General features: G+C 45.1%; 1 protein-coding gene across 1 annotated transcript; it reads right to left on the bottom strand.

Annotated features, from left to right (window-relative positions):
* Nucleotides 1–751: 751 nt before the first annotated feature.
* LOC125620725 (uncharacterized) lies at nucleotides 752–10,933 on the bottom strand. Its single transcript, XM_048816830.2, has 4 exons — nucleotides 10,014–10,933; nucleotides 9,007–9,424; nucleotides 1,404–1,503; nucleotides 752–1,075 (listed from the first exon to the last, which is right to left on the bottom strand). Exons 1-4 carry the CDS (start codon nucleotides 10,594–10,596, stop codon nucleotides 752–754), a joined length of 1,425 nt encoding a protein of 474 aa, XP_048672787.2. The 5' UTR covers nucleotides 10,597–10,933.
* Nucleotides 10,934–11,373: the final 440 nt, after the last annotated feature.

The raw sequence follows: 11,373 nt of genomic DNA, 5'->3' as shown, positions 1-11,373 counted from the left end.
TACAGCTTATGTTCTGCAGTTAAATGGATGTCAATTTAAAAATAGCACTTTATATCTGAATTGTTTTGCCTATTTTTTCGTATAAGTAACACCTAGGATGGCTGTAACTGGAAGAGGTGAATCTTTTCAGTTGGTTTACCTTGTGCATTTGGCAACATTTTGTGCATAGTCAGCGTCACAGTTTCTCTGTGTTTGAGTCTTTTCACAGACCAATGGTGGAGAGAACCAGCACCTAGTACAATGGGACTATTGTGTTTATAAATAGACTTTCAATCATTTGTTAAAAATTGACTAGATTTCATGTTGGCTGTATCTCTCTCAAACTCTGATTTAGAGAATACATTTTTGGTGGTTTGGTGATATACAAAGCAGAAATAGAAGCTTAATTAAGTCCGTTATTATCTGAATATATACATTTACTGCTGAAATGTTTAATCAGTCATTTCTTTTCCCTCAGAGAAAATGAGGCGGTGTCAGTGGTTGAGTTTTTCTTTTGATAAATAAAAGTGCTGGTTGTTTTAAGACAATTAATTACATGTTAAAAGTCTGATGCATACACTCCAAACTGGGAGCCTGCGTGAGGGTAGTTTTTCTTTAAAAATATGTATCACTGTTTCTGTTGACATAGCTATTTTGAGTTGTGCTTTCGGGAAAATGTTGGAGTTGAGGCCATCTGGTGCATCTAGTATTAACCTCATATGTCTCATGGGGAACCCTCCTGGTCCATGTTTGCTGGCGGCCTTTTCTCTGGCTATCCTCGTACAGAAAGATTTTGGGAGTCATCAGATTCTGCCAAACTGCTGAACTTTTTTCTCTCTGCTTTTTCTTCTCCTCTAACACCAAAATACCATAAAAATCTTACTGCGTGGTACTGCAAACTAGTTCTGAGTGCAGGGTCAAGCAATTGCTGGGGTGTGGGACATTCCCTTGAAGCACTTAACTTCAAAGGGCTGCTGTCTGATTCAAACTTGAAGGGATGTGTTGAAGTTTTAGAGAAGTGCTTCAGCTCTTCAAAGTGTATTCCGCTAGCTATTCCTGGTGGGTCTGACTGAGGCTGAAGTCTATTAGTTTTGTACTGCAACATTGAAAAATCAGGATTGCATTTCAAGGGATCATCTGTATGACTTCTCATCCTTGTGCTTGGTGCTTTACAATATGGAAAAATAAAGAGGCTTGCCTGACAGTTTGCAGCTTGGGGATGGGGGTGAATACCAATAAAATATATTCTCAAGGAAATAAGATCAGTCATTGAAGTCCTTGCTTCCCCTTTAAAAGAGAGGAAAAATTACAAAAGACTGAGGTAGTGCCATCATAATAAACATTTCTTCCCATACATAACGCAATTTGGCAGGAAACAACAATGTAGGGACTATCCCTGAAGTAAACTCTGATTTCAAATTCACCTTTTTCCCCCTCTTGGCTTTGGTCGGCCTGCTGAAATCCTGAGCACTGAACACCTTTTTACCTAGATGGCAAACATTAATCCTTAAATAATTCTGTACACTGTGAAGAATGATAAACAGAGCAAGAATAAGAAGATTTTGAAGAAAGCATATTTTCACACGGAAAGTGTTTATTACGTACCTGGGGATTTTTGGGTGGGGGGGGTAGATGAGTCATTTTCAAAAGCATCTGAGTCCCTCCTTTTCAAAAAATGAATGTCTGGGAGCTCCTAAATGCCTGCATTACTCTTCAAAATGATTAGGGAGCTTTTGAAAATTGTACCCAATGACATTTTGTTCTTGGATAACTCAAACCCTGGATTTGTGCTGGAAATGGCCCACCTTGATTATCATGCACATTGTAAGGAGAGTGATCACTTTAGATAAGCTATTAGCAGCAGGAGAGTGGGGTGGGAGGAGGTATTTTTTCATGCTTTGTGTGTATATAAAAAGATCTTCTACACTTTCCACAGTAAAAAGAAAAGGAGGACTTGTGGCATGTTAGAGACTAACCAATTTATTTGAGCATGAGCTTTCGTGAGCTACAGCTCACTTCATCGGATGCATACTGTAGAAACTGCAGCAGACTTTATATACACACAGAGAGCTCATGCTCAGATAAATTGGTTAGTCTCTAAGGTGCCACAAGTACTCCTTTTCTTTTTGCGAATACAGACTAACACGGCTGTTACTCTAAAACCTGTCAAATAGGTTAGTGTTTAAACTTCAAACTTTCCATTGTCTTCGTCCTTGAGGAGGATGAGTGCTTTGCGTGTGCTTGAGGAAATCTGACTTGAAATAACTATAGTTGAAAATGAAGTAGTGGCAATGTATAGTTCTTACTTCATTGTTTCAATTCCTAGTAGTGCATGGAATGTGCTTAAAATATATATGAGAGCAATATATATTTGTGTAAGGAGTTGGATTTTTTTCCTTCATAGCTTCTGCCCAGTGGTTCAAAAAATTGGTCTGGGAATTCCAAAATGTGCAGCGCAGCTATATCCAAAATGAAGAGTTATCTGAATCTAAACAAAATGAATCACCCACTGTGCAAATACTGTGCTGTCACCAAATCTAAGACAGTCTCTAAATCAGAAGGGAAATAAGCATTACATCAATGTGGGGAAAATGAAGCAGAACCACAGACTGGTCTAATGCATATGTGGGGTATTTCCATCGGCTTCAAAACACAGGAGCTGAATAGTGAGGATGTGATAGATTATTTATTTGTATTATAGTCCTACAGGCCCCAGCGAACGTCAGGGATCTGTTGGACTGGATCCAAGACAAATACAGAGTAAAAGTCAGGCCATATCCTGAATAGTTGAATTAGGCAGGACAGAGCATGGGCAGGTGGGGAGCTGAGGCACAGAGAGATTAAATGACTTGCCCAAGGACTCACAGAAAGTGTGTTGTAGAGCTGGGTACTGAACCCACATTTCTACAGTCACACTCCAGTGCCATAACCACAAGACCATCTTTCCTCCTAGTTCTTCAATTAGCAATTATTTTCCCCCTTGAAAATCAGGCTCTTCTGGTTTATGATCTGGGTATCCCTCATGAGCAAGATCACTGAAACATCCTCTTCTACTGAAATTTATTTTACTGTACTACTCAGAAACCGGTGTCTGAATGAGTGAAGGTCGGGACAGCACTTCTCAGAGTATATTTACAAGTGAGTAGGAAAGGGGAAATAGAGGAACTATTGGTGAGTGTTAGTCAGTGTGCTCGTTTTTTACTTGTGTTGAAATTGAGGTGTCCAATACCAGCTTGTGTAGTGGCCCTATTGAAGCCAGTGGTATGTAAGTCATGAGTGGTATTGGTTCGATGTGTGTGGTATGCACTGGTCAAGCAGTATATGCTGTGCTGTGGCTTACCTACTTGTTGTTTGGATCGCTCCCTGGAGCTAAGCCATGGGGTATTCTCTTCTCATGTCAGCTGAAATTGGCTCTCCTGAAAGTGAGGGTATAAGAATCTGATTCCCACCGAAGTCAATATGAATCTTTCCATTGATGTTAATGGGCTTTGGATATGGCCCTAGGAGAGCACTCTGGGAGTTGGACACAGGCATAGCGCAGGCAAGATGTCCCCCATAGCTCTTCCGGTGCACATGAATTCTGAGCTGAGTCAACCCTGCCATCTCAGGGCTCAACCTCTCCTACAAAGACTAATTGTGCTAAAATATATCAGTCTTTTTGTCATGTGGACTAAGGCCTAGGATGAGACCAACCTGTGACATTTTGGGGATCTCACAGACCAGTAAGGGGTTCTGTAACCTTGGATGCTTTTATGCTGTGCAGCTTTGGTTCAGACCCCTGACAGCAGTAGCCTGCCCACAGGTACAAGATCACACCCTGTCTTCCACCACCCTACTTACTCTTTACATGGTGACACCACCAGCCCTTCTGGTCCTGAGACTCCCCGAATCCATCCTCCCCAAGTTCAAGTACCAGAAACTTGGACCATTCTCTTTCGCAGCCCAGACGGTCTGAAACCAACCCCCAACACCACTTTCTTTGGTCTCCACACAGTTTGCACAACAGAGACCTGCTTAGGGTAAAAATAAAAGGTTTATTTAATAGAAAAGCCACAGATTCAAAGATGCAAGAGCAAGGGAAAGCCAACACATACCAGTTACATAAAAATAAATATAAGATGCACCCTCAGGCTTTACACTTCCATATTAGACAAAATCGCTTTTCTAATACAAGTTTCAGAGTAACAGCCGTGTTAGTCTGTATTCGCAAAAAGAAAAGGAGTACTTGTGGCACCTTAGAGACTAACCAATTTATTTGAGCATAAGCTTTCGTGAGCTACAGCTCACCTGTAGCTCACGAAAGCTCATGCTCAAATAAATTGGTTAGTCTCTAAGGTGCCACAAGTACTCCTTTTCTTTTTTCTAATACAAGTTACCTATTCCCTTTGAACAGTTTCCCAGCTCCCCTAGCCATAGAGAGGACCTAGCGGTTTATAGACAGCACCCACCAAGTGACTGTCCCTCAGTTTCGGGATGCCAAATCTGACAGAAGCCTGCTTTTAAAAAGCTTTTTCTCTTTTTCCCCCACCTCTTAATCCATGCTGACTTATGTTTGTTCAGAGTGTGGAAATCCTCTGATTCGAGAGCTGGCGTGTCCATGTCTTTCCATTAACTTTAATGGTCCACTATTATCCTTTCCTGGGCTGGACACTGGATGGGTACTTGAAGTTGGTTTCATGTAAACAGCTGTCTTGAGAGGTGCCTTTTCCTGTCTCAACACTTGCCGTCCTGCTGTGAAGTGGAGCCAAAGTTTTATGAGCACAGTTCTCTATATTCACAAATACATAAAATTGTGATGGTCGCCTATATTCCTATATCATCATGATGATTAAATTTAGAACATTACAAGCTTTCATGAGACCTTACTTGACATTTTAATACCACAATAACAGTGTATACAATCAGTTGGTTAACTGCTTATTCTTTAAAAAGAAAATGAGTACTTGTGGCACCTTAGAGACTAACACATTTATTTAAGCATAAGCTTTCGTGAGCCTATGCTCAAATAAAGTTGTTGGTCTCGAAGGTGCCACAAGTACTCCTTTTCTTTTTGCAGATACAGACTAACATGGCTGCTACTCTGAAACCTGCTTATTCATTGGGGTTCAAACCCCCTGTTCTCCCCTTGGAGTGTTTGGATCCTTGTTGTCACACAACCACACACAGCTTCATTTGTGATCTAATTTATCAAGTGGGCCTGCGATTAAATTCTTGTGCACTAAACCCCAAGGCCCAGATCCTCCAAGGTATTTAAGTGCCTACCTCCCATGGGACTTAGGTGCCGAAATACATGGGAGGATCTGGGCCCAGCTCTCAAGCCAAGGCATTTTATAGTAATTTTTGTTTCTTAAAAAAATGTTAGTGCCCCAGTACAGAGTGCTTTGCATGTGCTTGAGGAAATCTGAATCTGACCTGAAATTAATGGTGATCAAGAGTGCTTATCACCTTACATACTCAATTAGGTTTATTTACATTTCCTTTTTTCCAAGGCGAGGGAAAAATCATTGGGTCCAATGAAAGGACTATTCTAAATTAACTTTCTGCAGCAAAGTTTCTTCACAATAACACACAGAATTGTCAGTTTGCTAGACCTGTTCCAGTCAGTACAGTGAGAGAGATTAGCGTTCTGATTTATGGGATGGTGTTGAGCCATGGAAAACATCTTCCTAATCTAAAGCATTTTCAGATGAACTCATTTCAGCAAAATGCACTAGAGTGGAGACATGTTTGAGACGTTGATGATGAATCATGTTCCATAAGAGCTTTAGAAATAATTCAGTTGCCTTGAGATCCTTTTGTACTTTTACTGACTCCAACTTTAAATCATGTTGGCTTCTCTAGAGTTCAGCTTTACTATAAATATATTGTCTTTTCAATAGGGAAAATAACTTTTTAGAGAATTCCAGAGCTTTGTGCTAAAGAACTCTGAATGTACAATGGGGTCCATTTATATATCACTTATTAATACATATTTCATGCCAATTTGTGCAAGTCATGAATAAAAGAGAAGCATTTTTACCTAGTGGTTAGAGCTGGAGATTATAAGTCAGGACTCTGGGGTTCTATTTCCAGCTCTATCCCTCATTGTGGGATAATGGACAAATCACTTAGAGCCAGATTCTGCTCCCTCTCCTTTTACTAATTGCTCACCAAAGGCCCTACTCAATATGGGTAAGGTGGGGAGCAGAATCTGTCCCTTTTTGGTGCCTCAGGGTCCGTCTACACTACGGAATAAGGTCGAATTTATAGAAGTTGGTTTTTTAGAAATCGGTTTTATATATTCGAGTGTGTGTGTCCCCACAGAAAATGCTCTAAGTGCATTAAGTGCATTAACTCGGCGGAGCGCTTCCACAGTACCGAGGCTAGAGTCGACTTCCGGAGCGTTGCACTGTGGGTAGCTATCCCACAGTTCCCGCAGTCTCTGCTGCCCATTGGAATTCTGGGTTGAGATCCCAATGCCTGATGGGGCTAAAACATTGTCGCGGGTGGTTCTGGGTACATATCGTCAGGCCCCCGTTCCCTCCCTCCCTCCGTGAAAGCAAGGGCAGACAATCATTTTGCGCCTTTTTTCCTGAGTTACCTGTGCAGACGCCATACCACTGCAAGCATGGAGCCCGCTCAGGTAACCGTCACCCTATGTCTCCTGGGTGCTGGCAGACGCGGTACGGCATTGCTACACAGTAGCAGCAACCCCTTGCCTTGTGGCAGCAGACGGTACAGTACGACTGGTAGCCGTCATCGTCATGTCCGAGGTGCTCCTGGCCATGTCGGCTGGGAGCGCCTGGGCAGACATGGGTGCAGGGACTAAATTTGGAGTGACTTGACCAGGTCATTCTCTTTAGTCCTGCCTGCAGTCAGTCCTATTGAACCGTCTTATGGTGAGCGGGCAGGCGATACGAACTGCTAGCAGTCGTACTGTACCATCTTCTGCCGAGCAGCCATGAGATGTGGATGGCATGCAGTCCTTCTGCACCGTCTGCTGCCAGCCAAAGATGTAAAAGATAGATGGAGTGGGTCAAAACAAGAAATAGACCAGATTTGTTTTGTACTCATTTGCCTCCTCCCCTGTCTAGGGGACTCATTCCTCTAGGTCACACTGCAGTCACTCACAGAGAAGGTGCAGCGAGGTAAATCTAGCCATGTATCAATCAGAGGCCAGGCTAACCTCCTTGTTCTAATAAGAAAGATAACTTAGGTGCACCATTTCTTATTGGAACCCTCCGTGAAGTCCTGCCTGAAATACTCCTTGATGTACAGGCACCCCCTTTATTGATTTTAGCTCCCTGAAGCCAACCCTGTAAGCCGTGTCGTCAGTCGCCCCTCCCTCCGTCAGAGCAACGGCAGACAATCGTTCCGCGCCTTTTTTCTGTGCGGACGCCATACCAAGGCAAGCATGGAGGCCGCTCAGCTCACTTTGGCAATTAGGATCACATTAAACACCACACGCATTATCCAGCAGTATATGCAGCACCAGAACCTGGCAAAGCGATACCGGGCGAGGAGGCAACGTCAGCGCGGTCACGTGAGTGATCAGGACATGGACACAGATTTCTCTGAAAGCATGGGCCCTGCCAATGCATGCATCATGGTGCTAATGGGGCAGGTTCATGCTGTGGAACGCCGATTCTGGGCTCGGGAAACAAGCACAGACTGGTGGGACCGCATAGTGTTGCAGGTCTGGGAAGATTCCCAGTGGCTGCGAAACTTTCGCATGCGTAAGGGCACTTTCATGGAACTTGGTGACTTGCTTTCCCCTGCCCTGAGGCGCATGAATACCAAGATGAGAGCAGCCCTCACAGTTGAGAAGCGAGTGGCGATAGCCCTGTGGAAGCTTGCAACGCCAGACAGCTACCGGTCAGTTGGGAATCAATTTGGAGTGGGCAAATCTACTGTGGGGGCTGCTGTGATGCAAGTAGCCCACGCAATCAAAGATCTGCTGATATCAAGGGTAGTGACCCTGGGAAATGTGCAGGTCATAGTGGATGGCTTTGCTGCAATGGGATTCCCTAACTGTGGTGGGGCTATAGACGGAACCCATATCCCTATCTTGGCACCGGAGCACCAAGCCACCGAGTACATAAACCGCAAGGGGTACTTTTCGATAGTGCTGCAAGCTCTGGTGGATCACAAGGGACGTTTCACCAACATTAACGTGGGATGGCCGGGAAAGGTGCATGATGCTCGCATCTTCAGGAACTCTGGTCTGTTTCAAAAGCTGCAGGAAGGGACTTTATTCCCAGACCAGAAAATAACTGTTGGGGATGTTGAAATGCCTATATGTATCCTTGGGGACCCAGCCTACCCCTTAATGCCATGGCTCATGAAGCCGTACACAGGCAGCCTGGACAGTAGTCAGGAGCTGTTCAACTACAGGCTGAGCAAGTGCAGAATGGTGGTAGAATGTGCATTTGGACGTTTAAAGGCGCGCTGGTGCAGTTTACTGACTCGCTTAGACCTCAGCGAAACCAATATTCCCACTGTTATTACTGCTTGCTGTGTGCTTCACAATATCTGTGAGAGTAAGGGAGAGACGTTTATGGCGGGGTGGGAGGTTGAGGCAAATCGCCTGGCTGCTGGTTATGCGCAGCCAGACACCAGGGCGGTTAGAAGAGCACAGGAGAGCGCGGTACGCATCAGAGAAGCTTTGAAAACCAGTTTCATGACTGGCCAGGCTACGGTGTGAAAGTTCTGTTTGTTTCTCCTTGATGAAACCCCCCGCCCCTTGGTTCACTCTACTTCCCTGTAAGCTAACCACCCGCCCCTCCTCCCTTCAATCACCGCTTGCAGAGGCAATAAAGTCATTGTTGCTTCACATTCATGCATTCTTTATTCATTCATCACACAAATAGGGGGATGACTACCAAGGTAGCCCAGGAGGGGTGGTGGAGGAGGGAAGGAAAATGCCCCACAGCACTTTAAGCACAGCACTTTAAAAGTTTACAACTTTAAAATTTATTGAATGACAGCCTTCTTTTTTTTGGGCAATCCTCTGTGGTGGAGTGGCTGGTTGGCCGGAGGCCCCCCCACCACGTTCTTGGGCGCCTGGGTGTGGAGGCTATGGAACTTGGGGAGGAGGGCGGTTGGTTACAGAGGGGCAGCAGTGGCAGTCTGTGCTCGAGCTGCCTTTGCTGCAGCTCAACCATACACTGGAGCATACTGGTTTGGTCCTGCAGCAGCCTCAGCATTGAATCCTGCCTCCTCTCATCACGCTGCCGCCACATTTGAGCTTCAGCCCTCTCTTCAGCCCGCCACCTCTCCTCCCGGTCATTTTGTGCTTTCCTGCACTCTGACATTATTTGCCTCCTCGCATTCGTCTGTGCTCTGTCAGTGTGGGAGGACAGCATGAGCTCGGAGAACATTTCATTGCGAGTGCGTTTTTTTTTCTTTCTAAGCTTCACTAGCCTCTGGGAAGGAGAAGATCCTGTGATCATTGAAACACATGCAGCTGGTGGAGAAAAAAAAAAGGGACAGCGGTATTTAAAAAGACACATTTTATAAAACAGTGGCTACACTCTTTCAGGGTAAACCTTGCTGTTAACATTACATACATAGCACATGTGCTTTCGTTACAAGGTCGCATTTTGCCTCCTCCCACCGCATGACTACCCCCTCAACCTTCCCCCCTCCCTGTGGCTAACAGCGGGGAACATTTCTGTTTAGCCACAGGCAAACAGCCCAGCAGGAATGGGCTCCTCTGAGTGTCCCCTGAAGAAAAGCACTCTATTTCAACCAGGTGACCATGAATTATATCTCACTCTCCTGAGGATAACACAGAGAGATAAAGAACGGATGTTGTTTGAATGCCAGCAAACATACACTGCAATGCTTTGTTCTACAATGATTCCCGAGTACGTGTTACTGGCCTGGAGTGGTAAAGTGTCCTACCATGAAGGACGCAATAAGGCTGCCCTCCCCAGAAACCTTTTGCAAAGGCTTTAGGACTACATCTAGGAGAACCGCAAATGCCAGGGCAAAGTAATCCTTTCACATGCTTGCTTTTAAACCATGTATAGTATTTTAAAAGGTACACTCACCAGAGGTCCCTTCTCCGCCTGCTGGGTCCAGGAGGCAGCCTTGGGTGGGTTCGGGGGGTACTGACTCCAGGTCTAGGGTGAGAAACAGTTCCTGGCTGTCGGGAAAACCGGTTTCTCCGCTTGCTTGCTGTGAGCTATCTACAACCTCCTCCTCATCATCATCTTCTTCGTCCCCAAAACCTGCTTCCGTATTGCCTCCATCTCCATTGAAGGAGTCAAACAACACGGCGGGGGTAGTGGTGGCTGAACCCCCTAAAATGGCATGCAGCTCATCATAGAAGCGGCATGTTTGGGGCTCTGACCCAGAGCGGCTGTTCGCCTCTCTGGTTTTCTGGTAGGCTTGCCTCAGCTCCTTCAGTTTCACGCGGCACTGCTTTGGGTCCCTGTTATGGCCTCTGTCCTTCATGCCCTGGGAGATTTTCACAAAGGTTTTGGCATTTCGAAAACTGGAACGGAGTTCTGATAGCACGGATTCCTCTCCCCATACAGCGATCAGATCCCGTACCTCCCGTTCGGTCCATGCTGGAGCTCTTTTGCGATTCTGGGACTCCATCATGGTCACCTGTGCTGATGAGCTCTGCATGGTCACCTGCAGCTTGCCACGCTGGCCAAACAGGAAATGAGATTCAAAAGTTCGCGGTTCTTTTCCTGTCTACCTGGCCAGTGCATCTGAGTTGAGAGTGCTGTCCAGAGCGGTCATAATGGAGCACTCTGGGATAGCTCCCGGAGGCCAATACCATCGAATTGTGTCCACAGTACCCCAAATTCGAGCCGGCAACGTCGATTTAAGCGCTAATCCACTTGTCAGGGGTGGAGTAAGGAAATCGATTTTAAGAGCCCTTTAAGTCGAAATAAAGGGCTTCATTGTGTGGACGGGTGCAGGTTTACATCGATTTAACGCTGCTAAATTCGACCTAAAGTCCTAGTGTAGACCAGGGCTCAGTTTATCCACTTGTAAAATGAGAACACCGTATCTCATATTGTAGACATCAGCCTTAATTAATTTAAAGCTTGTAAAGTGAAGGATTTAGAAAACCTGAGTTCAATTCCCTGCTCTTCTCCTGAAATCAGTGGCAATTAGGACCCTAAATACCTTTTGAGGATCTGAGCCTTAGCTTCTCTGTCCTTCACTTCCCATCTGTAAATGAGGGTAATAGCATTGCCCTACCTCATGAGGTGTTGAGGATAAATACATTAAGGATTATGAAACATTGGGATATTATGGTAATACAGGCCAGAGAAGTATGTTGAGATGCTGGATAAAAGTTGCTGTGTACATATAGGGAAGGAAAAAACACTCCCAGTTTCAACTGGGAGAGGAAAAGACCGAACCACAGCCGATAGATGTCACATCTCACTC

This window comes from Caretta caretta, chromosome 1 (genome assembly GCF_965140235.1).
Source record: "Caretta caretta isolate rCarCar2 chromosome 1, rCarCar1.hap1, whole genome shotgun sequence".
NCBI lineage: Eukaryota > Metazoa > Chordata > Testudines > Cheloniidae > Caretta > Caretta caretta.
This window is presented reverse-complemented; position numbering and strand designations above follow the sequence as displayed.

Bases quoted from the DNA above. Each gene is read 5' to 3' on its own strand.
- LOC125620725 (XM_048816830.2), bottom strand. From the start codon at position 10,596: ATGCAGAGCTCATCAGCACAGGTGACCATGATGGAGTCCCAGAATCGC. The intron at 9,425-10,013 runs GTGAGTGTACCT...TTTCTCCACCAG, and splicing joins AGGCGGAGAAGGGACCTCTG to CTGCATGTGTTTCAATGATC. The intron at 1,504-9,006 runs GTGGGGGGGCCT...CATTCTTCACAG, and splicing joins CCCAGGCGCCCAAGAACGTG to TGTACAGAATTATTTAAGGA.